Source organism: Balaenoptera borealis, assembly GCF_965194805.1.
Source record: "Balaenoptera borealis genome assembly, chromosome: 9".
NCBI classification, from domain to species: Eukaryota; Metazoa; Chordata; class Mammalia; order Artiodactyla; family Balaenopteridae; genus Balaenoptera; species Balaenoptera borealis.
In genome coordinates this window covers 29804688-29831872 of record NC_138873.1, presented here as the reverse complement: position 1 = coordinate 29831872, position 27185 = coordinate 29804688, and the positions used below count along the sequence as shown (strand labels likewise).

Here is a 27185-nt window from a genome sequence, read left to right as displayed (position 1 = left end):
GAGGCACAGAGAAGTTAAAGGTGGTTAAGGCCATACAGTCAAGGCCTCACAGGTGGTCACTTGTATAAATGATTCTAGAATAATGTCCTGGTCAGTCCAACAGTCTTTTCTTTAATACTCCACTGGAAAATATAAAGATGGAAAAAGAAACAGGTGTGAACTGTCAAGCCGTCTGGAATTTACTCATATTATATTTACAAATAGTTTCCCAGTTTTCTTTTAAGAATTATCTAGGGCTGTGCTGTCCAGAAAAGTAACCACTGGTCATATGTGGCTATTTAAGTCTAAATTAAATACTGTTTGGTAAAGCAAAAATTTTTTTATCTAGTCACATTAATTACATTTTAAGTGTTTAATAGTTGTATGTGGGGTTTTTTAGTGGCTACCATATTGGACAACTCAGATATAGAACATTTCCAACGCCATGGACCAAGTTCAATTAGACAGAGGTCAGGGATTCTCAACAGCACCACTATTAAAAACTTGGCTAATTTTTTATTGTGGGAGAGCTGTCCTCTGCATTGTAAGGTTTTTAGCAGCATCCCTGGCATCTATCCCAAGTTAACAGTAGTTTTCCTCAGTTGTGACAACCAAAGATGTCTTCTAGCATTTTAAATGTTCCCTGGCAGGCAAAATTTCCACCCATCCCCCAACTTCATCTCCCACCTCTCATCCCATTGAGAGTCACTAATCTAAGGTGTTACAGTAATAAGGGTAAAACCTCAAAATTGCTTGACACCACCATATGAGAATCTGATAATATTCATTAAAAATGTGTTTTAATTAATTTTCAGGACATTTTGAAGACAAGCACTTTTGCTAACTTTTGTATGCAGAAATGATGGAGTATAATGAGTTGAGTGCTTTGCATACATCTCTTGATTAATTAAATGACAATGGGGAATAAAAGGAAGGTCTCCTAAATGTGTACATGGTATTCCAGAAATCATACTGGAAAGATTAGACTGTTCTGTGTAGGAACGGTCTTTACTTTGATCAGCATAATCTCAGATCACTTTAATCCAATTTTGTTGTTGTTTTCAATTATCTGCAGATTTATTAGTTAGAATAAAATATATACAGCTTCGTTAAGAAGCATAAACTTTCTAAGTTTTATGTAAACATAGTTTTCTGAGTCAAAGGTTTTGTTTTCTACCTAGAAAATGAACATATAGACATTAATATGAAATTTTAAAGGTTGAGGCTTTATACTGTTATGGATACATTATTCTAATGATATCTAGATTCATTCATTAGAGGGAAGAAGCATCCTATGTATTCAGATTTGTGTTCATATATGTGAGCCTTTTCTTCTGAAATAATTTTGTTCTTTGGCTAATTCAATAAAAGCTGAATGTTTCTTTTCATTATTTGATGTTTCTTTAGAAAAGCCTTGAGTTTCACAGTCTTGAGAATAACTGATTAATATAGTCTGAGTCTTGAGTGTACCACAATGAAGTTTTATAAATGAAACAAAAAATGTGGAATTGAGCCTTACTTAAGTATATTTCTGCTAAATAGAGTATAATTATTGCGAATCAATGAATCAGACTGAATTTCCTGTGCAGTACACTGTTGCTATTATGTAGTGTATGTTTCGTGCCCATAGTGTGAGAGAAAAGGCCTGTTCTCATTGAGTTGATTTGAAAGTCTTAAACATTCTTTATGTTTTTAATAAATAAGTAGAAAATGAATGGTTCAGTGGTCCATGTATTTTCAAATATGCATAGCAAATTCACTTAAATTTGGTTGCTGAATATATTTAGAACATAACACCTCTAATCATATTCAGTGATTGTCAAAATTGATTCATAATATTCTTGAAAATATACTCTCTGCATTATTGCTATGAAAACTATAATATACTCTCCATACTCAGAGCTTACAGTCTCAATAGCATTTTAAATACATTAAATTCTATGTGTTTATGAAGCAATAGATCACAAGGGTACTTAATAGCATTTGGATATAGAAATATATCATGTTTCATAAAATAGTTAGCAACCTAAGCCTATTTGTCACTTTTACAATTCTAAAAGTTTAGCTCCAGAATTATTATGAACAACTTAGAAAAGACATAGTACTTTGAAGTATAACTATGATTGATTAGACTAAACTAATTCCAGCACTGCATTGTATACTACTTTAATCTTTTTGAAAAGTGAATGAACAGCAGATGGCCTAATAAAGACACTCTGTGTGCTTGCCCAGTATGGATTGGCTCTGAAGGGACTGCCTTAACACTTTAGGGTCCATATATTTGCAATACATCTGTCTTAGTCAAGGCAGATGGTTAAAGGAAAGAGAAACTTCCAAACTTTTGGATACATTCCAGTTTGGGACTGCATGTTTGGCTGAAATGTTAATAGGACCTGATTTTCACCTTTAAGTTCTTCTCAAAAAAGTACAATCTCTGATAGTTCAAAATATATTTATAAATATGATTGCTGCTGCTTCTTGCAGTTACTTTTTTTTTTTAATGTTGCATTATCACCCATGCTTTCTGTGTACATTCCAATTATTATTAGAATTATTTGGACCCTGCATTTTTAACTACTCATTGGATTGGCAAAATGAAAGGAAAGAGAAAACGATATCATTTTACAACTTGAAAATGAAGGTTGAAACATCATATTTTTCTTAATTTTTATTATATTTCTATTAGAATAAATACACAGGAAGAGCAATATATTTGGAATTTAAAACATAAAGTCTGCAAATTAAAAAATTTACCTTTATATTATGAAAGCTTAATTACTTATAGTCAAGGATATTTATTCATAGCATATTAATATGTAAGAGCATGCTACGGATTTAAGAAAATGGAGAAATGATGAAGGGAAATGATTTGTGAAAAAAGTTCGTGTCATGCTCCTAGCACATATGTGAAACAGCTTAATTAGAAGAAAATGTTTAGGCATCTGTTTCTGTCTAGAAAATGAATGAATTTTCTGTTTAGAAAATGAATGAATTTTTTGAAACATATCTCTAACATAGCCATTTCTTGAAATAAGTTTTGCACACTCCAGTGAAATATATTTATAAAGCAACCTTTTTTTTGCACTGGTTTTTGTGTCTTACAGTAATAACAAGTAGTGGCTATAGCCCCAGATCAGCGCATCAATATTCCCCACAGCTGTATCCTTCCAAGTAAGTGGTCAGTAGTCTTTCAGATTTGTTAGAATAATTTTCCAGCATTATCTTGATTAATCATGTTTACACAATATAACAACTTTAAATCAGGATATATTTATGTATATAAATGTTATAGATAAGCAGTTGAATTGATAGATACTTGGATAGATTCATTGGATAGATTAGACATTAGGTAAATACCCTTCACAAGTCTAGGAATACCCTCACTTATATCTAGACAATTGCTTTAATTCTGGATATTTATATACTTTGAGGAAAGCATCAAGCTCAAACCGGAATACACAGATTTTTTAATGAAAATCAAAAATGCTGACTAGTTTAAAGAAAATCTAAAAAGATTACATTTTATTCAAACATCAACACTTCATAATTTGTTCCATCATTACAATATTTTTATTGGATTTCAAGTTCTAATACACATTTTTGAAAAATATGCACTATTGCTTTTATAACTAATGTGGTCAACTTTCTGAGGGCAGTGGTAGAAATTTCAAGTTTAACTACATTGGGTGTATATCTGAATTTGGTTGCCATCAGCCAGATGTGTCAAGATTTTGGATTCCTGATCATGTACATTTAAAAGTTATTTTCCACAGCAGCTAGAGTGTTTATCCTTAAGTATAGGCTAGAGATTGGATATCCATTTTGGGAACATTCCATAAGATGTGGCATGATGAAGGGAATGGCATTCCATTTCTTTTCGGGAAGCTGCCTACTTTTTTATTTTTTTAAATTTTATTTATTTATTTATTTTTTACGATTTCTAGTTCTCTGTAGAGAATTCTTGGTAGGGCCTTTAATGACCTTTGTAGTCATTACATAGCATTGGGTCATGCATGGTAACAGGAAATATGCTCATGATTGTACTAATTAACTGGCCTGGGCTTCACTTTCCTCATCTACATATCAGTTGGAATACTATTTCGAATATAAGCAATATAGGCCTGGAAGAGACTTTAAGTGTGATATCTAAACCAAAGTTTTCTTTTCACAGGTGAGGTGTAGACTTAGCGAGTTTAAATTATTTGTCCAAGGTTAACTAGACTGGTTTGTAGCAGAGCCTGGGCTCCTGACATTCAGACTCCTGTCCTTTTCCATATTGTTAAAATGATATTATGGATAAAGAAGAGGATTACTTCCGGGCTATTATCAGGTTTCACTGAATCTAAGCTGTCTGAATTAATATGCAGTCTTTGTTGCCACAGTAATGCTATTTTTCTGATATTTAGGCCCTATCCACACATTCTTTCTACACCAGCAGCTCAAACAATGTCTGCCTATGCAGGCCAGACTCAGTATTCGGGGATGCAGCAGCCAGCCGTCTACACAGCGTACTCACAGACAGGACAGCCCTATAGTCTGCCCACTTACGGTATTTCACATCTTCTCTCTTCTTCTTTGGTTATAAGCATGTAATCCTGCTGGCTAGTAGTTGTATAGTCTAATATATTGATATGTTACAACTCAGAAGTAAGATCACTTTACTAATGAAATGGGCTGCACATGGCGTTTTCCAAACAGATCTGGGCGTGATGTTACCAGGCATCAAGACAGAGGGCGGACTCTCACAAACTCAGTCGCCGTTACAGAGTGGGTGCCTCAGTTACAGCCCAGGGTTTTCTACCCCACAGCCAGGCCAGACACCTTATTCTTACCAGATGCCAGGTAAGTACCACACAGGGAACATGTTATGTGAGAAAGAATGCTGTGAATGAGACTCCTTGGCTTCAGACTAGGAATACAGAGTCATGAGGACAGTTTTAAATCTTACCACTGCTCACACGACATCATCAGAAAAGACAAATAACTAGGAAGAAACATGATGAAAAGAGTTCAGTATACATCAAGAAACATGACCCTTATCAAAGTTAAATATTTAAGTTTAAGTTGCATAAAATTGGCAGGAAACTAAGTCCAAGCAAAGCAACCACCAAGCCAGTCGCCACGCCAGTCACATGTTTGGCATCTATTTAAGTGATTTCAAAGATACATGACAAAACCCAGTATTTTCTTGTCAGGATTCCTTACATACGTAATGCTGTTTTGATTAAATTTAAAATTGAATTAGCACTTCTCTAAGTCCCATTTATTGTTGAATAATTGAAGATTTTTTTGTTCATTTCTAAAATACCTCTCCCCTGTTAATACTATATTTCTTGAATAGGAATATTTAGATAATTTGTACCTCCGCCTTAAAAATTTTTTCTCCATGTACGATCATTATTTAATTTTTCTTTTTGTTTTTGTCTCCAATTAAAAATTATTTTTGAACATCGTGTAGTAGTTGCAGAAAATAATTTAGTGACATACTAAAAACATTCAAAGGTTATTTCCTGTCTGTCATTTTTTCTATATGGTTCGTCATAGTTTGGGGGCTATATTAACATTATTCGAACCAACTAATATTGCCATTTTAGTTGACTGACTAAAATGAAATAATTACTTAGACCTTTTTGGCTGAAATGACTGGTCTCTTTTTTCCTTATAACGTTGGTAGATACATATATGTATCTATATGCCTCAACCACAATAAGCCACTGTGGAAAATGCCATAGAGGCATATCCATTTATTCCCCAGAATACTTTCATATCGGATATTCCAGGCCATGTCAGTTTGTGCTGATTACCTAATACTATTGCTATTCAAGACACATTGATAAAACAAATAATCAGCTGCATCAATAGTCTTTTATTTTATTCCTTAACAAGTACATTCCATGAGAACATTTTTTTTTGAATCTGTAAATTGATAGTTCACTTGTTTTTGCTCTAATTTAAAAAATAATTAAATAACTTTCAGACCTTGTCGTAAAATCTTAGAAGGTCGTCAAACCTTAGATGATTGCAGTATAAACAGTTCTCCCTTGGGTCTGAGCCCTAGCTCACAGCATTTTTTGTTCTAAAGAAAGGACATAGAGGAACAAAAAGATGGGGAGCTGGAAGCATGAACTCTAAATGGATTCCATGTGTTTATTTCCTAAGCTAACCCCAGCCAAATGTTTAAACTTGAGTAGTTTTTGTATGTATATGCAGTTGATATGACCACTGGAAAGTTCCAGTAGTTTCCTGGAAGTAGTCTCAGTATGGATAATAGCTTATTCTTTGAGTACTTCTGTACGTGTAGATATTGACCCTTGAAGGTTAGCCGAGTCCTTGGTAAGACTGTTCCCACAAGCTCCTGTTTACCTCTATAGACTTCTAAAGAAAAGACTTTACCTGTTGTCACAAGACAGAGCTAAGGACATTTTCCTTAGAAATCTCTCAATTTTAAATCTCACTGCCTCAACAACAAAATTTAAAATATATTTCATTGAATTCTGCGAAGTGAAATATTGTTAATATTTTTCAAGAAATATTTTTAAAATGCAATTTGTTCTTTACCTCTAGGTTCTAGCTTTGCACCATCATCTACTATTTATGCAAATAATTCAGTTTCCAATTCAACGAACTTCAGTGGTTCACAACAGGTATAGTAGCTTTTTGTGTTTATGCTTTTATATATGTTTCAGATTTTTGAAGAATAGTATCAGGTTAGTAAGATTTATGTATTTAAAATTAAGATGGCATTTCAGGGTAGTAAAAATTAGCTATCTGGAATTCTTTGGATTTGTGTAATTCTGGATGTTTCAGTTTTCCTGATTGCTAAAGTTTTGCCCTTTAAACATTTAAGCCATGATTGTTTTAGTCATTTGACAGGAAATTACAGAATCTATTGCATATTTTCCTATTATCTTAAGCTATACTAAACATAATTTTATTTTTTCTTGATAAAACAGTTATTATGAAAATTCATAAGTTGAACTATAATCAATAATCAGATTATGATGTAGACTATAAAACACTCTTGGTCCAAAACCAAATCATTTGTTCCTAAACAAAATATCTCTCAAATTACTACTGGCTTTTATTTTTTAGTTCTATGATTTTTTTTTTTTTTGATAACTGTTAAATTCCTACTCTCCTGACAGCTGTAATTTTTTGCTTTTGTCACCCACTATACGTGCTCCTAGAATTCCTTAGTCCTCATAGTGATGTTTGCTTAATATTTTTGTGTGTTTTGAAACCTGCGATTGTTTTTAGAATCGTGTTACAATTATGTGTGGAGCAAGCGTGGCTGTGCCTGAATGAGTGAGTTAGCATGGAACGACATGAATTTGTGATATATTCAGAAAGTTTTGTCCCTATTTCCTGCTTCTCAGTCATGTTCAGAGTAGCAGAGGTGGAAGGGTAGCTGATTTCATGGGTAAGCAATACACTATTTAACATGATCGCTGGACTTCTGTACATTCGAAAATATAAGTTACTGAATAAGTGTTTGCTCTTTGGATTTACTGAAGGAATTATATTAATTGCCTTCTCCTTTCAATTTATATTAAGGTAACAAGAGGCAAAGAGGAAAATTTGATGATTAAACAGTGGAATAATAATATTTTTGACAGGATTAAACTGTATAATTTGGCATTAGTTTGAAAAATGGTTTCTTAAAACAGTAAACATCAAAGTCAGTATGCATATTTTATTATAAAAAATTGAGAATTTTTGATAATCCAGGTAGCTTAATTTCACTCGCTCATATTTATTAATACAGTAAACATTTATTGAGCACCTGTTAGCCATTAGATTTTTTGACTGTGCTTTGGAGATTCGAAGTCGGTGTTCCCTGCTCTCTGGAAGGATGCAATCCTCCTGAAGACACAGACATGAAAATAATATGGACAGGGAGTGGAATATTTGGAATATAATAATAGAAACATACACTAGGCAGAGTGGTAGCGTAAGGGAAAGACTGCTTTGTTCTTTGTTGGGGGGATTAAAAAACTGATTAATAAGGAGAAGAAAATTTATTGACAAACAGTTTTATATCATAAAATACATCCAGTACTAGCAGTATATTTAATTCAGTGGCCCCAATATAATGTGTAATCTGTATTTTGGACCATGGTCTGAAGACTAATTTATTCTTTTAGCAAATACTCACTGAGTACCTACTAGATATTAGGAACTGGTCTGTATCCTGGGGAGCTGAAGGTGGGAGCAAGGTGAATGGAACCTGTTTCTTGCTTCAGGGAGCTTTCTGTCTACTGAGAAAAGCAGACAATAAGCCAGTAAACACCTGAGTAAACATAGAATTGGAAAACATGAAGGGAGAGAACAGGGTCCTATTAAAAATGTTCTGAGAAGGCTAATTTTGAGTAAGGGGGATTTTGTGGAAGGCTTCTCCATGGAAATGACATTTAGGCCAAGTCTTCCAAAAGTTAGGTGAAGAATGAGGGCAAGGGTTTTCAGGCATAGAAAGCAGCATGTATCACATCCCTGAGGGCTGAAAATCTTGGGGTGTCAGTGAACTCAAAGAAGGCTGGAGGTTAGTTTACACCTGAGGGGCAGATGGGGAAACATCCATTTATGGAGGAAGTCTGCGGCCTGCTCGTGTAGGGCCCCGTGGCTTGTAATAAGGAACTTCAATTCTATTCCAAGCCCAAAGGGAAGCTGTTAAAGAATTTTTTAGCAGGAGAATAGCATCATGTAATTTATTTTTTGAAAAATATTGCTCTGGCTTCAGAGACTTTGGAAAAAGCCAAAAATGGAAATGAGGAGAACAGTTAGAAAACTGGTACATTGGCTACAACAGGCAGTGAAGGTAGCTTGGACAAGGTGATAAGAGTGGAAATGAAGAGTAGGGGGAATCTTTGAGATATGTTTGAGTGCAAAAAGACACTATAATCACTGGCAGCTGGTAGACTGGACCTTTCCAGTGAGTAACTTCATCTTCCTCTCCGGGCACTGGCAGCGCAGTGGAGAGCTTCCCACACAGATAGATGCTCTCTGTGATGCTCACAGAGTCAGGCTCTCTGGCTTCCAGTCTGAGCCCTGAAACTTGCTGTCTGACTTTGGGCAAATCACTTTAAACATTCTGTGCCTTTATCCCTTTACTTCAGTGTAAAATAGAGATAGTAATAATACTGCATAGGAGGTTGTGAGGATTCAATGAGTAAATCTCCTAAAGGCCTTAGAGGAGTGCCTGACACAAAATAAAGCACTGTGTTAATATTTGTGATCCATGTTTTACTCTGAGAAAAATACGTTACTAGGAACTTTGTCCAAATACTGCCAAGAGTTTTCTGGGGTTTTTTTTGTTGTTTTTTTTTTTTTTTTGACTCTCAGGTAATAGTAGGGAACATCAGATCCTGAAATTAACAGACAAATAGAATTTTCATTTTCTGCCATACTGCTTAACCCTTTCTGATGATACGTATACTTGCTTATACATATATTTACGAACGCAGAGAATTTCCTCTTTTGGAAACCACATCAACCGTGGATCTTTGTTTCCCTTAGAAACGTGCTTTAGGGAATCTTCATCCTGACCAAGGATTTGTCATCACCGATAACAATTTGGGCTAAAACATGTCAGATATATTAAACACCAATTATTGCCACAAATACTTCTTCCTTATCTTAATATGTAAAAGGATTTTGAAGGATTATTTACATCATTTTAAGATTATTAAAAATTTTTTTAATAAAAAGCAGGTGAAAGGAATTGACCCAATGGCTTTCTTTTTTCTCTAACAAATGATGCAAACTAAATATTTGAAAACCTCATGAAAGACTTTAGGCCAAGGCCTCAGGTGGCATGTAGCCTATGAGAAACTGGGTAAGAATATCTTTTATTGATTTTCTTTTCTCTACTGTTTACCTCCTGCCAAGAAAACAAAATTATCGAGGGTAGCCTAAAAAGGGAACAAAAATCACAATAATGCAGCCCAAGGTCTGTATGGAAGCGGGGGGAGGGGCACACCTCCTCCTTGCTGGTGATATTAGAAGATGAGAATGAATGCTGTGAATACAAACATCTCCTTCTCTCCTCTTCAAGTGCATAAGACCTGAGGATGTACATCCTTGGAAATGTAATTCTGGGGGGAAAGTGATGCATATACAACCTTTAAACCGATTAAAATTTGTGTACTGGACCTGGTTTGCAAAATCCGCAAGGTATTTCATTACTATGTGCGTGTAGAAGATGCCCACAGAATGGTCTCTGCTTATTAGGATCACCTCATAGCTGTGGACTCCAGAACCAGTGGAGCCAGATACTAATCTTTCCATTGCCATTGTGATTGCTTTTCTTTGGAGTATACTAGAGGGTAATCTGTCTTTCAAACACACACACATGTCAATTATTATTTCAGGATTATCCATCCTACACAGCCTTTGGCCAAAACCAGTATGCACAGTATTACTCTGCATCAACATATGGAGCATATATGACATCAAATAACACAGCTGATGGCACGTCCTCCTCGACCTCAACCTACCAGTTGCAGGAATCTCTCACAGGACTGACTAGCCAACCAGGTACAGATCTTCATCCAGGTGAAATACTTTTTATATGTTTTGCTGTATCTAATCATATGGAGAAAATGGGCATTTTAAAAACAAGGCTGAAAGCTTCCAGATAATTATGCTGATGTTTAATCTGTGCTAGTACCACTGATTTAGATGAGGCTTTTCTGGCATTCCAGAAACCTTTCTTTTAGATGTGGGATAGTTAGGAGATTTTAATATCAAATGACAGAATACATATGAATATGGAGATAAAAGGTAAGTGGATCTTTTGCCAGACTAATTATTTCGTGGAGATCTTGACAACATAGAAAAGTTGTAATATTATCTTCTTTGGGTAAAACTGATAATATTTCCTTTATGCTTGAGAAACTGTATAACTTTTTCACCTTACGAGTAATCAGTAGCCCCAGCCAGTGAACATTTCCCGCATTCCTAGGATTTTTAGGATCATTGGTAGGTAGTTTAATATCTTTGTCTGATCAACACATATTTAAAATCCATCGTAGTCTTCATTGCCAGAAGCTTGTCTGTATTCTTATTAGAATTGTATTTACTGACACATATTTAACACAGCCGAAGAACTTAAAGTTAAAAGCAAGTTTAACAGAGATTCATTGTAATCCCAATCAAAATTCCAGCACGACCTTTCAGAGAAATTATCAAGATGATTCTAAAATTACAAGGAAAGACAAAGGAACTAGAAGAGCCAAATAATTTTGAAAAATAAGAACAAAGTTTGAGGACTCACATTGCCTGATTTCAAAATTTATAAAATATAGTAATCAAGAATGTTTGGTATTGGCAAAAATGTTAGATACATAGAGCAATGGAATAGAATAAAGAGTCCAGAAATATATATATTTCTGGATATATTTAGTATATGTTGTATATATTATATACAACATATACAATGATACAACATATACTAAAAGTTTGGTTTTTGACAAAGGTGCAAAGGCAATTAGAGAGAATGAATTGTTTTTCAGAAAATGGTGCTGGAACCACTGACATCCATATGCAAAACAAAACAAAACATAAAACAGAATCTTGACTTGTAACTCATACCATATACAAAACATGTTAAAACTAAAACCTCTAGAAGAAAACATGGAGAAACTCTTTGTGGCCTTGGGTTACATAAAAATTTAATAGATATCACGCTAAAAACACAATCCATAAAAGAAAAGAAAAGCTAAATTAGACTTCATAAAACAAAGAACTTCTGCTCTTCAAAAGACACCATCACAAGAATAGAAAGACACGCCACAGATTGGGAAAAAATACTTGCAAAACACATATCTGATAAAGCACTTGTATCCAGAATATATAAAGAACTATCAAAACTCAATAAGAAAATCAAAGTTAAGAAATTTTTTTGTTTTTGTAAATACCATTTAGTATGTTCAAGAATATTTTTCTGACTTCCAGTTATTTGCAAGATCCAAACTCATCTCTGCTTCTTTTTTGTCCTGCTTTGGAAGGGCAAGAAAATAGGGACACATGGCCACAATACTGTAAATTCTTTCTAACTGGACCAGTGGTTCCAAGAAGACAAAAAGCCCATTAAACAATTATTTATTGAGTGCCTGTTAGGTACCAGGCACTGCTGGTATTTCAGCAGTGGATATGCTCTCTGCATACATTTAGCTTCATTTAGCTTCCATTTAACAAGCAAGACAAAGATCAAGCAAATAATTAAAATAGTATGAATGTTGAGAAAAGGAAAATGCTAGATAATGTGGGGAATATTCACGAGAAAACTAATTTGAACATGAAGAAGTGACAATGAAACATACTTTAAGCGACAGCTAAAATGCAATTATATTCATGAAATGGCAACATTCATTCTTTTTGGTTCACTGTTATATATAGGGTGAATAAACAACAAGGTCCTACTGTATAGCACAGGGAACTATATTCAGTATCCTGTGATAAACCATAATGGAAGAGAATATTTAAAAAAAGAATCTCAAAATATTGGCTCTAATCTAACTATGGACCGAAGGGAAAATTGTTAATAGGTGTACTAGACTTTGATGACCCTACTATCAGTTTCTTTCCCCTTATCTTCTTTTTAGACCCTCCCTCCTGTAAACACATAGCCCCTTTGAACCTGTAGTCCTCATTCCCTCTTTTTAGGCTCTCCACCTAACCTCCCCCTCTCTTAGCAGCCGTATCCTATGTAGGGCCAGGATGAAGGGAAGGCAAGAGCTGCCTGGGGTGCAGAATGTAAGGGGGAGTTCATTCTCACGGCCCTTAAATTTTGTACCCTTGGCACACTGCTTGCCTTAACTTCCGCCCAGCCTAAATCCCATGTTCCAATTCTGTCCTGATCCTCTTTGAGTAAACACTTACATTTCATTAAGAATCTTATCTTAATTTAAAGAATGAGTGATTTCAGAATCCTTGCTTACAAGTGGTGGAAGCACTTTAGGTGGGGAGATATTTGATGTCCTCATCACACTGTGAAAGGTGTTTCTCACTGGTGAATGCACGGGGAAAACAAAGTAGAATGACTGTGTTCAGAAGCAAAACCACAGACTAAATATTTGATCATCGAGATATCAGAGACCGAGTGATAGGACTGGCAAAGTGTTTTGGAATTTACTAGAATTGAGCTACCAGGAATGAAAACCATTCAAATACCCAAAAATGGTTTATGCTGGGTAGAACTTTGGGTGGCAGATTGGTTTTAATCTAATTTCAATATGACCACAAGAGTTTCTATGCAGAAAAGACACAGATGGGTACTCTCTATTAGCTAAAGAATAATCAATTTTCAGAATAACTATTTTATTTGCATTAAAAATACTAAATGCAGGGCTTCCCTGGTGGCACAGTGGTTGAGACTCTGCCTGCCAGTGCAGGGGACACGGGTTCGAGCCCTGGTCTGGGAAGATCCCACATGCTGCGGAGCAGCTAGGCCCGTGAGCCACAACTACTGAGCCTGCGCGTCTGGAGCCTGTGCTCCGCAACAAGAGAGGCCGCGACAGTGAGAGGCTCGCGCACCGCGATGAAGAGCGGCCCCCGCTCGCCACAGCTAAAGAGAGCCCTCGCACAGAAACGAAGACCCAACACAGCCAAAAACAAAAAAACAAAAAAAACTAAATGCAGACATGTAGATATTCTGAGTATGTGACTTTGAATGTAACACATTCATATGTGACATTCTCGTATTCAGTATCAGAATGCTGCAATTTCTTCAGCTTTCCACTGGTTGCTAATACCAACGAATATAGTTTGACATAATTGTCAGATCTTACGAGACTTTCCATTGAATTGAAAGAAGAAATTATTTCTACTTGTACCCATAGTATTCTCTCAACCAAAATCATAACAATACACGTGTCTACATCTTTAAGGAATTCTGTGACCTCAGACCTTCAGTCAAGGTAGTTTTAAGTTTGATTTTGCCTTTGCAGACCTGGCATGCATCCAAAAAGTAAACAAGTTCATAACTATGGGATTTTTCTTTATTATTGATGAAATTTGAGGTATTTTGTTTAAAGGTACAGAGAGTATTTTCCACTGACTGGCTCTGCGTTTGGACTTAAAGCAGAGACCTAACAGTTAAATCCACAGTTTGTCATAAATCATTCACTGTTGACTTCTCCTGTGTTTAAAATGGAAACATACTTTATGTTCTATAAGAGACAGCTGGTTGCTCTGATTTAGCGATAAATCTAATGAAATAAAGTTGGATGTAAATATCCAAAACTTAGAAGGTGCAGTTATTCATTACTGTACTGATTAAAAGATAATTATTCAGTCATGTATAGTGTTAGCCCAGGAAAAAGCCTAGGGCAATGGGTAATGACTGATTTTATTTGGAAATTACAAATAGCATTCAGTCATTTATTTTACCTTATTAGGTAATTTGACAATGTATTTAAAGAAACATTACCATGCTGATTAAGAACAGATATTTTAGTTCATTATCTTTGAAAAGATCTTTCTTTGCCCTTAACATAAAGGTTATCTTAGGTATATTATATTTTTGATTCACATTCAGAATGTTTGATGACTGATAGCACATTAAGCTTAGTGATATTTTTATAGCTCCTTTTTAAAATTTTAAACATCTTTAAAATTAAAAATAACTAGCAATTTGTAACAATATTCTGTAGTCTGAGACCTTGGCAAACATTTCAGATACATTAGCTAATTAAACTTTACAAGTGTTGCAGAAAAGTAAAGGATATGGTAAGATCACTCTTTGAAAAGAAGCCAGTTTCTTAGGCAGAACTCAGTAGACTTTCTAGGCTTCATGACATTTCACATGAGGACAGGAAGGAAAGCAAAGTACTAATTCATTTCATTGAAGGCAACAAGAGGACTTAAACGGAAAGGACTGACCACATTTAACTTCTCTGCCAATTTGCATTTTCCCTACCTGCAGCATTACTGTACCCTCGTGCAATTACCTGAGTGAAATTGACAGAGGCACTGGAATTAACATCTTTCTCCTTTTAAAAACAAATGTCAACAAATGTTTAATGACCAGTTGAGCTCAAGTTCCTGATTTTACCCTTTATCAGAAGAAAGACTAGAACCTTCAAAAGATATGGGTCAGTTCATTTCCATCTGGGTAGTTGCTGTAGGAGCCCAAATACAGCACATGCCCTCTTTAGGACCTGCTCTTTTACTTTGATGTTCTTCAGATGAATTCTTTGGCCCTCACTCTCACAGAAATTGTGTAAAGTCTGTGTAACTCTTTTGATTAGTAGAAACAGATATACATTTGACCTTTTTGTAACCTGAACAGACTTGGTGCTATTTGGGAGAGGAAGTATTACCTAGTGGTTAAAGCGGGAGTTCCGGAACGATATCAACATTTCACATACAGGCTATTTCATCTTGGTTAGTTAATTGAGTCCCACATGTCTCCAGTCCTCCCGTTATTAAAAGAGGCTAATAAAGGACCAAATTCACTGGGTAGAAGTGAAGTTTAAGTCATATATATGTGTGTGTGTAAAGAACATTTCACAGTGAAGAGCTCTGACAAATCAATAAGAAAAAGATAACCCATTTTTTTTAATTAGTCAGATTTAAACAGTTACTTCATAAAAAGTAGATACCAAATGAGTAAGAAACAAAGTATTCCACATCATTACTCATCAAGAAAATGCTAATTAAAACTACAATAAGATACTACCAACCCCTACAATCGCTAATATAAAAAAGACTAGCAATACCAAGTATTGGCGAGGATGTAGAGCAACTAGAACTCTCATTGCTAGTAAGAGAGTTAATTAATACAACAACTTTGGAAAAAAGTGCTCAGTGTCTACTGAAGGTAAACATCTGCCTTCCATTTGACCCAGCAGTCCCTCTGCCAGGTGTATACATATAAGCATATGCTTAGTATATACATATAGGGATATGCTAGGTATATACATATAGGGATATGCTAGGAAGGGGAGCTTATGTACACAGATATAAACAAGAATGTTTGTAACAGCTTTATTCATAGTTGCCTAAAACTACAAATAACGCAAATGTTCATCAACAGAATGTATAGAGCATAGTATACATATGTCATGAAGTTCCAGCCACATTAAGGAAAAAACAAACAACTGCTCCAGGCTACAATGTGAGTGAATCTCAGACATAATGAGCAGTGACTCTAGCCAAACACATATTCCAATAAGCTTATTGAGACCCAGACACTTCCTATGACCAGTCTTTTCCCCTCCTCCTTCTACTGTTTTCACTCCCTTGTTGTGACAGCTGCTGACTTCCAGTTCATTCGAGTATCTGAGTTGTTCCTGCCAAACCCCGTCTTTATGGATCCAATCAACAATCAACCACCCATAACTGAGCACAGTAACTTTGGGATTTTGCAAGATTTTGTCTTTTCACCTCTTGCACTGTGGCAAGAACAAAGCTGCCTGATGAGAGTTAACTCCTGAAAATTGATCTATAATGGATAGAAAGATAGGTCTTATGGAATGTCAACCAAAAAAATTTTATAAGCTTAATAAATGTGTGTTAATTTGAATCAATATTTTATTTGAAAAAGAACATTTGATTTGCAGGACATAGTAACCTTAGAAAAATTCTGTCTTATAAAAATAATTGAAAACAGAAAACATTTTGTGTGATATTTTTAAAAAAGTAGATGTGTGTTTAAATACCCAAATCCCCATCTAATGCCTATACAAGTAAGCTGAAACATGATTTACTATGGCACAGGGCTATATTCGGCATCGTAACTAAAGATCCTTTTATTATGCTTTCTTCTCTCATGCATTTGATAGCAGAAACCCATGCAATGAACTGTGCTAGCAATGTTTTAAGAGCAAATAATATTTGGAGCACAGACATTTTTTTTTGATGCTGTCCTGACATGCACAAATGTTTCCCAAAGAAAACATTTGACCATTAGAAATTATTAGAGGTTAGCTATGTAAACACTGTGTACCTTAAACATCTCAGAAAAAATGTTACCTAAGTGTGATCTAGTTTGTTCAGATGTGTTTATTTAGATTAATAACTGCTTGGCTGTCCTCATAATTATTTTACTTTAATTTTTATGATAAAGCATGAGAGTCATAACATCTTTACTTTTAAAAATTGTGTAACTTTAATATAGTTTGCCATTGGACTCTCCTAGACATTTTAACATTATGCATATGATTTAAATTAAACATAAATCAGATTTATCTCAGTAATAAAAAAAAGATAGCTGCTATTACCCAGGCTTTAGTATACAAAGAAACTGAGATTCAGAGAGATTGAGTAAAATGCTTGAAGTCATATAGTAAGTCCAACTCTTGTTACTTGTGAAGTTTTACTGCACCTCGCTGTCGCCTCGGTTGGTTTATCTTAACACCCTCTCCTACCGACTTGCCACTGCTGTGTACTCTCCACCTCATAAGATGCTGCATCACTAGCTTTAGACGTGTCAGACTTTTGGGTATCTGTGGGACATGCAGAACCCAATTAAACATAAAGTCTGAAATTTAAGATTTGACTTGGTATGCTGTATGAGTCATCACGTAGAAAGTGACTGACCTACGAGAGGGTTAGATTGCCCACATGGTGTGGAGTGGGGAAAATGATCAAAGGATGGGAGTACTAAGTACCGGAATGTAAGGAATGGGAGGAGGAAAAGGAGTCCATGTCTCCTAGACAGAGAAGGACTCATGAGAAAGATTCTAAAACATGCAGGGTATCAGCTGCTAATGGTTCTGAGGAGGTGATGTTGAAGAGGATCATACACGGCATAGAGATCCAGGAAGGTAAGGACTGAGTCTATCTATTATTGCATTTGCCATTTAGGTGGTTCTGGGTAAGAGTAGTTTTCTTAGAGTTTTGGTGAACTGAAGCTAGATTATGACAAATCAAATGTCAGGAAGTGGAGACAAATGTGCCGTCCAGTACTGTAGCCGCTGACTTCAGTCTGTACTAGCCCCATTACAAGGGCTTAATAGGCACGTGTGGCTAGTACAGATTGAAGTCAGCTCTAAGTGTCATATACCACAGGATTTCGAAGACTTAGCATGAAAACGAGATTATGTAAAACATGTCATTTTTATACTTATTATATGCTGAAATGATAACGTTTTGGATATATTAGAGCAATTAGCATATAGGAATGAAATTAATTTTACATGTTTCTTTTTACCTTTTTTAATGCAGCTTCTAGACATTTAAAATTATATGCGTGGTTACATTCGTGGCTCACTTTGTATTTCTGTTGGACAGCACTGGTACGCGCTGTTCTTTTAAGACGGGTCCTTTAAAAAGAAAAGATAGCAAGCAGATAGCTTCTAGATAGAAATGCAAGGTCAAAGGGAAGGACTTTTCAACTTGTCTGTGTGCCCCCCGCCCCCAGAAACAGGAGAGGTTGAAGGGAAGGTAAAAGAGAGTTTGAGTAGTCGAGCATGATTCTCTAATAGGTGAGGCGCGGAAGTCATGTTTGCAGGGGGAGGGATGGGATCTCATCCTCAGACATAAGGAGGTGAGAACAGATCTAAATTTAGATAAATACATAGGTGGGGATAGAGATAGGAAGTTGAGGGCATCTAGAGTACAAAAGGTCTTCAGGTTTTTGTTTTTGTTTTTTAATTAATTAATTAATTTATTTATGGCTGTGTTGGGTCTTCGTTTCTGTGTGAGGGCTTTCTCTAGTTGCGGCAAGTGGGGGCCACTCTTCATCGCGGTGCGCGGGCCTCTCACTATCGCGACCTCTCTTGTTGCGGAGCACAGGCTCCAGACGCGCAGGCTCAGCAATTGTGGCTCACGGGCCTAGTCGCTCCACGGCATGTGGGATCTTCCCAGACCAGGGCTCGAACCCGTGTCCCCTGCATTGGCAGGCAGATTCTCAACCACTGCACCACCAGGGAAGCCCGGTCTTCAGGTTTAATAGATCACATAGATCAAAACTAGGAGAAACGTGTGTGACCTGCAAAACTTTTGACTGAATTAGAATTTTGTGTATTTGTGATTATAAATCTTTTTTGTCATAAGGAATTTTCTGTTGTAGAATTTGTTAAAATCATTAATCATGAAGACTCATACCTGATCTAAAAATGAAGTGCTATCCTTGACACAATTCACGTTATTTACAGGAGAGTTTGATACCGTGCAGAGCCCCTCCACACCCATCAAAGATCTTGATGAGAGAACGTGCAGGAGTTCTGGGTCAAAGTCCCGAGGAAGAGGCCGGAAAAGTAATCCCTCCCCGCCTCCCGACAGTGACCTGGAGGTATGCTGACTTCTCCTTAAAAGGTGTAATGTGATGTTTCATTTTATTGAATGATATATTCTATACCGTACAGGTCTGTAAAGTTTCAGACTTAAAAGAAAAAGATATATCATGAAATGAGTGGACCTACTATGAAGTAGGCATTTCACAGCTCTGAAATTGGAGATTTCATCCATTATAATGGCAAAACTAAAAACAATAGCAACTTAAAAATCATAAGGCTTTATGAATTCTCGGCCTGAGATAGTTGCATCTTTTGATCCAAAAGACACAAACAGAAGGCACAGGCAGAAATTGGAAAAATAAAGCCATTGTTTGTGGAGTATTTATCTGACAAGCACTGTCTCTGGGAGTACTAGGGTCATGACAGATGTTTACATGGATCAATAAATTTTAAAAGGTAAAATTAATCTGTATGGAGAAAAAAAGTTGTCATCAGAAAATCAGAAAAATTCCAATCATTTGATACATATGTTAAAATTTTTATACCTGTAAAAATTTCCATGTGTCATTGTTTCCAGTTGGGACAGATCTTTTGAGATATATCCATACTAAGCAGGTTGTTTTTATGATGAAACATCAGAAGAAATTATTCTTAACCATAATGTGTTACTTCTTACACAGCTGCATATTTTAATTGTGAAAAAAAGTTAAATCTCCAGATTTAGTAAAGTCAAGTAATAGCCCTTGTACCTCTTCATAAGAGATCATTTCCTTGATGTGAACAACAGTAGCAGATTCAAATGCCTTCAAGAACCCAGCAGGTGATATGAATGAGTGAACTGGGCTAGGGGGCCAGCAGACTGGGAAGAGTGGGGAGCACTGGCCCAGTCTAAAGGGGCCCCTGCATCACTGCCACATGGACTGCCAGCCACCATTGCCACAAACTGGAAGTTTGTCTACTGCAGTCAGAACCCTGAACTTGGTGTGAAATCTTCTAATCTGGAAATTTTAATCAATAATTTGAAATCGTTCAAAACACTGTGCAGGCCAAACAACCCATCTTATGACTTAATCTGACCCAAGGGTCCACACGTTACAATTTCTATTTAGGGATTGTTCATTGATTCTTTTAAATATTTTTTAAAATATGATTCTTTGCATGAATTACAAAACTTCATGAATTCATGAGACATAAAATTTTATAAGAGCACACTTCTATCATAAAGTCCAAACATGTCTTTTGGGTATTAACTGCAAGTACATATTTGAATGAATTCATTCACATTAGGACATCGCATTTTTAAGCCTTATTATTTTTGTCACTCTTGCTCCTCAGGTTTTACAGGGGTTAGATTTGACAAATTTGGAGGAAAAATTAATGGAGTAGCATAGATTTCCATATAATGGTATCAAGATTATGTCCAACAATAAAGCGAGAGGTCTTCTACTTGTAAAGAGATTTCTGTTTCCTTAGAACTTGATAATTCTTCGATATTTATCTTTTTTCTCCAGCGTGTGTTTGTCTGGGACCTGGATGAAACCATCATTGTTTTCCACTCACTGCTCACGGGATCTTATGCCCAGAAGTATGGCAAGGTAAGAAATCAAGAAATTTTACCCCAAGACACCTTGTTAGAATTTTATTTTAAATAAAATCAAAAGCCATTTAAAAATACCTTGTAGTGTTTTTATTGCAGTCTGTCAAGTCTGCTCTTAATTATTTATTTCCAGTGGCTCACTGTTCTTTAATGTGAACTGGCAAATTTTACAGAACTTAATTAGAAATCATATTCTTTTTCCTTTCTTCATAATAACTTTGAATTTTCTACATGAAAAATCAAGCTTATTACCCTCATGTAATTATTTTAGAAAATGTTTTTGTAAATTGAAATGGACTTTAAACATTATAGTACATATATTATTGTCTAATAAGGGAACTTTAAGAAATTGTTTGAATTAATTTGTTGCACCAAATGTTGCTATAGACTGCCATTTGAAATAAGGAAGTAATCTTTTGTCTGACAGATCCTTTGCACTTATGAATATAAGTATTTTTTGGTAACTTTGAGGAAGCATATTATAGAGACTGGGAATAATACCCCGTCACACATACAAATCCAGAGGCAGATGTTCTCATTACTTTCCTTTGTCTCTTGCCATTATTTTCATAGTCAGCTTGCTTCTTGTAACAGTGTTGTTATACACGTGTGTGAGTCTGTTTCAAAGAGTGATGCACCTGCAATAGGTTTTTCGCTAGAAACACAGTTGTAGAGGCCATTTGAGTCTTTGATTCTGTAGGACTCACAGCCTAACCAGAGTCAATTCACAACATGTTGGCCTGCCTTCAATTACTGTATTCAAAGTTGTATCTAACTTTGGTTCCTTTTCATATAACACTTACAGAAGTGTCTCCCTTCATCTTTATACTGTCACATTATTTCATAGGGTCTCATGTCAGCTCAACATGCAGTTTTTAACATCTTCTAGACTAGTTGTGATGAATTAATTGCACTCAAGCATTTCCTCCTAAATTGCACTCTTGGTGAATCTGCATTGCATTTGATTTTTAGTATAAGTAATGAAAGTTGCCAAACATGTGAAAGGTAACAATTTTATTTAGTGACCATTTAGAAAAAGGAGTCTTAGCTCCTTTATCACAATCATCATCATCTAAAACAGTGATCTCCAAAGCAGGATGTATGCATATGTGCCTGATATACACAAGGTGCTTCACTGAGATAAGGAGAGAAAATAACACATTTATACCCTGCAATTTCTATTCTTATCTGTTTCAATACATGTAAATGATTATAACTTAAAGAATATGTATGTAATTTATAAATAAATTAACTGTACATAAATTTGCGGTACACACTCAAAATTCTATTACTGATAGAGCATACAGTCTAAAAAGTTTCCAGATAATAATCTAAAGCATTTTCTTCTGAAATAATTTTGGCTTATGTGGAATGCACAGTAATCCTATTGAACTGATTGCAGTATTTTTGTGCAAATTTTCATATTAGACAAATGTTTAAAATAAACAATCTAACTTGAACACACAAATCCAAATAAAGTTCCCATCAAAATAGTCACCATTGGAGGCTATACCTAAATATCCGTGTTGCTTCCATTATGCCAAATCAGTGGTGGGGCTCATCTTTCTGAATTACCTTTAGATTTTTAAAATATTTCCTGACTTCAAATCTTCATCCTTTTGTGGTAATTGTGATCTTTAGAAGTAAAAGGATGATTTGAACCCAAGGTGATAAATAAAGAGCATGGTCAAAATGTCACTATATATATATATATTTTTTTTTTCTTTTTATCAAAAATACCTTAAAGTTTCTACCATCCCAGAACTGAGCATGGCCTTCTATTTGGGATATGAAGGGGTACCGATAAGAAGCAGAGGGGTGGTAAACCATTAAAAAATCAACATCAAATAATGAAGCTGCTTTTCTTGAGTGACTGATAAACTGGCTCTAAGAGCAATTCCAAAAGCAAAGTTCTCCTACTTCCCTCAGCAGTGGTGCATCACTGAAATAACCCATCACCTCCCGGGATGGCCACCTGGTCATGCAGCATTCATTTCACAAACAAGTTCCGTTATTTTAAAGTATTGTCGAAAAGCTTTGTTCGCATAGAAAAGAGAGACATTCTCCATGCCTACAGAGGCTTAAAACAGCAGAGCTTGCAGAAACGGCGAGAAAAGTGAGGGGAAGAAGGAAACTAATGTTTATTTAATGCCCACAATGTGCCAGCCTTAAGCGTCACAACAATTTTAAGGGGTGGGTTCTTCTCCCCAGTCTGTATGTAAGGAAACATGCTCAGAGAGGGAATAAGATGTGTGCAAAGTCACACAGCTAGTCAGTGGTAGAGATGACTCTTGGGGCCCTGGACTGTTTGACCTCAAAGCCCATGTCGTTTCTGCTTATAGAACATCACATGGCGTAGACAATTAAGCTACCATGAACACAATATACAAGTGACATTTCCTGAAAGGAATAAGGACAATTAGTGAGGTACTGTGAAAGCAGTTGTGTGAGTTCTCCTTTAAGTTGGAATGATTCTAATTATCTTCTCGCAGGCAATTGGGATAGTTTTCCATCAAAAGGGAAAACTTAAGAAATGTTCAGTGAAATAGAGTGTGGTAGACAGATACCAGTACCTCATGGTGGTGCAGAATCGGAATAAGATCAGAGGCACTGTTGGCAGGGTGTGGGGAAGATAAGCCTACATTTCTAGAACACCTATCATGTGGTAGCACCTGTGTTTGGCATTTCACAAGCAGTAGGGATGGGGGAGAAGGACAAGAGCCTTCGAGTCAGAGAAACCTAACTTTGAAAACCCAGTGCTGATGCTTACAGTTTTCTGACCTTGGGCAAATTACTTAATTCTTCCGTCTCCATTTCTGTAACATGGGAATAATGCTATCTATAGTGAAGGAGAAGTAAAGAGAATACCTTGTTTAATGGCTTAGCAGAACACTTGGTGTGAACTAATGCTCAAAAAGATTGTAACTGTGATTAGTCACTTTCACAAATGTTATCCAACTTAACTCTTATAATTACTCTACTGTAACGTATTGTGATCCAAGTTCTGTGGATGAGGAAACCTGGGTTATTGGAGTTTAAGAAACTTGACCAAGGTCGCAAAATGATAAATGCTGGTACGAATATTGGAAACCAGGTCATTCTCATAACAAAGCTTTGTCCTTAATACTATTCTCTGCTACGGGAAGGGGGCCTGCTGGAGTTGACCATGTTGAATAATGGTTTCCTCTGGGAAATTAAAAGAAGTTAAAGGGAAAATGTTTTTAAGCTCTATTTTTTTCTAATCAAAATGAAAATTCCTTTATTGAGTTGCATGAAAAACAATTTAGATGACCATGTTTATTGAATTATTATTTATTTTTTAAAGTAATTTGATCATTGACTTTTTTCTTAATGTCAATAAGGAAATTGGTGTTGCCTTTTAGTTAGTAAGGTGTTAATATTTTGGCATGTTAAGAAGTGGCTAAATAAAGGATGTTGTTATATGAGGCCCATCTTGTGAAGCTGGGGACCACATGTAGCTCAGGGGTCATTTGAAGGGGACAGAGAGGGCACTGGGTAGTTGCAGCTTCACCACACATCATAAATAAACTAGAGCTCCAAGGACCACTGTGTTCATCCAACAAATATGCACTTAGCACAGGTACACATGCTTCCTACTCTCATGGAGCTTACAAGCAAGCAAAGTAGCTTCAGATTATGGTAACTGCTCTGAAGACAATGAAACTAGGTCAGATGGAGAGTGACTGGCCGGGTGACTGGGGAGGTGACATTGATGCTGAGACCTGAATTACAGGAAGGAGCTAGCCGTGCAGATTAGCGGGGAGAGGAGTGTGGAGGGGACCGTTCCAGGCAGAGGACATAGAAGGGCCCTGGGCAGGAGCAATCTTCCAGTGTTCCGGAAATATAAAGGAGCAGTGTGGCTGGGAGGTTGTAAACAAAGGAGAGTAACCCAAGGTAACACAAGGTAAAAACAGAGAGGCAGGCAGGGGGCCGCATCAGGTCCAGTGTCTGCAGTAAGGCATTTGGAATTTATTCTAGGTGCAGTGGAAGTTGTTGTAGGGTTTAGGTTGAATTGTGACCTGGTGGTTTAAGATCCACTGCTGTGTGGAGAAAGGAGTTTAGAGGAAGAAGACCATTTAGGAGACTGCTGACTGGAGAAAGGCTTCTTGAACTTGAACGTGAGTCCCTGACCCTCAGGGACTGTAAAACCCAGAGTTTCTGATTCTGTAGTTCTGAGGTAGGGCCTGAGATTTCACCTTTGGAATAAATTTTCAATAAAGCTGATGGACCATGCTTTGGGAACCGCTAGAAAAGAGCATTTCCCCAACATTTTTCTTGGGAAAACGAGTTCCAAAATATGTTAATTGATAGCCTTTGTGGAAAAAAAACCCATGGCCAAATAAATTTGAGGAATACTTGAATTTTATGGCCATTCAGTATATATTATCATCTTAAAGGTCCTGAGATGTTTTACAGTTAAGAATCTTTTGTAACCATGTTTAATTCCTCCATTCCTGAGTGTCTAAGTAATGACCTTGAGGACCGACTGAAATGAGGTCTTTCTGGTGATCAGTTGACAATTCAGAAGGACTTTGCCAATAGTGAAAGTGACCAGGGCCATTATTTCTGCTGAGGAAAAAAAAGACCCCTGTACTACGTAAAGGTTATCTAATCTTGAAATTGTTAATGTCTTTAGTCCTTTTAATTTCTCGGATCAGTCTTGTTTCCACAGTGTGCACTTTCAGAGTGTAAAAGTTTGGTATGACATAGTGATTTTTCCGTTCTTTTAACCAGAGAATCTTTTGTGTTCGCAGTATATCACGCTGAGTATCTTTATATAAAACATATAAGGGCAGATCTGCTCTAGGTGAGATGTAGAAGTTGGGGGACTGGAGACATCCCATTTCCCTCACGTAGTCAATCCCTTCCCCCGTTGTTCTCAGTCACCCCAAAAGGGTTTCCTGAGCCCTGAGGGTTGCTCAGAACACATTCTGTAGGACAGTAATCCAGCTGAAGGAGCACCAAACTAGAGGTTAGGAGGAAGTCCTGTGCCTAGATGTACCTTAAGCTACTCATGTAACCTCTGAGCCTGTTTTCACATCTAAACATCGTTATAATCCATTTCCTTCCTGGAGTTACTGGATGGATTAAATGATATAATGTAAAAAAAAAAATGTGTAAAAGTAGCACTTAGCTCTGAAAACTATCATCCATGTCCTGTGGTGGAGAAATTTAATGCACTATTTCCCCCAAAAGGGGAAATGACAAAGGCAGAAATTTCCACCCATGCAGAAGGTCAGTGTTTGCGCAAAGTGGTACTGCAGTGGCTTGAAATATAGTGAGCTGAGAGCTGGAAATCTAAGCGCCAGCGGTGTAAAATCATGTCCTGCCATGACCACACCTACCTACCTATCTACCTATTTTTCTCTCTCTTCCCCACCTCCAACCCCGGTAAAAATAAACAAACAAGCAAACAAATAAGTAAGTAAGTACCATTTTTGAGCTCTTGCTATGTGCCTGGCACTTTTCTGAGTGTCCTGTTAAATGCATTACTATCTCCTTCGCTTTCACCACCACCCTATGTGATCGGTACCATGTCACACAGCTCGCAAGTGGTTTGGCCAGCCAGAACCCACATCTCTTCCACCTGCTCTTGATCTCTACACTCTTTTGGTCTCACGTCTTTCCCCACCACCTATCAAAATAAAATTCATGGAACATAATAGTTTAGGAATGCCATTTTTACTCATAAATTGCTCTGCGTAACTAACTTTTGTGTTTTAATTAAAAAAAAAAACTTTAGAAAAATCCTGCTTCAGTTTATAAATAAATAATATTATGAATTTTCCAAGGATCTCCCTAATATGTGATCACTTTTGGACCCTATTCAGTTGTCAACACAACATGCTCTTTTCCCAAGCAGAACTATTCCTGGATACTTACCGTGATGGCAAATGAGGGATGTCGGTATTTGAGTTCTGCTGCCTGTGGAGCTGATGATGGGCTTTGCAGCTGAGCACCAGCTGGCATGTACACCTTTCAGCACTGCACAACTCTAAAGTAGGAGTTTGTAAATTTGGCAGGACGCAGACCAGGAATCATCCATCATCTGTTAGAGTTTATGAAGATTATCTCTATTCCCTGATTAATTGTATATAGTATTTTACCTGATAAGTTGCAGTAATTCCTCTTTGTTAGAGGGAGGAGTGAAAGAAGCTAAATAAATTGTGCTTTAGGGATTTGATTTATTTTGAAGCATTAATGTGTCATGTGCTATGAGGCCGTGATTCTCTAAAACTCATTCCACAGGAAGGATGCAAAGGACATAGCCCAAGTCAGGGAAAAGACTGAAGGAAAAGTGAGCAGTTATATTGCGAAACTGAAATCCAAGCTCCCAAAACTACTTGCTCATTTTAGACAACATCTTATATAAGAGGAGCACTGGAGAAATGATATGTTCATCAGGA

The 27185-nt window shown here is 36.4% G+C and overlaps 1 protein-coding gene across 14 annotated transcripts in view; it reads left to right on the top strand.

Moving 5' to 3' along the window:
* Positions 1-27185, top strand: part of EYA4 (EYA transcriptional coactivator and phosphatase 4) — a 258904-nt gene that overhangs the window by 197754 nt on the left and 33965 nt on the right. For 9 of the 14 annotated variants that reach the window (XM_082405705.1, XM_082405700.1, XM_082405704.1 and 6 more), the window contains 7 exons: positions 3084-3150; positions 4386-4528; positions 4678-4821; positions 6544-6623; positions 10347-10530; positions 19080-19216; positions 20672-20755. In XM_082405705.1, coding sequence (XP_082261831.1) covers positions 3084-3150; positions 4386-4528; positions 4678-4821; positions 6544-6623; positions 10347-10530; positions 19080-19216; positions 20672-20755 — 839 coding nt within the window. The remainder of the gene's footprint in view (positions 1-3083; positions 3151-4385; positions 4529-4677; positions 4822-6543; positions 6624-10346; positions 10531-19079; positions 19217-20671; positions 20756-27185) is intronic. The other 5 variants (XM_082405702.1, XM_082405699.1, XM_082405696.1 and 2 more) reach the window with 1 other exon arrangement.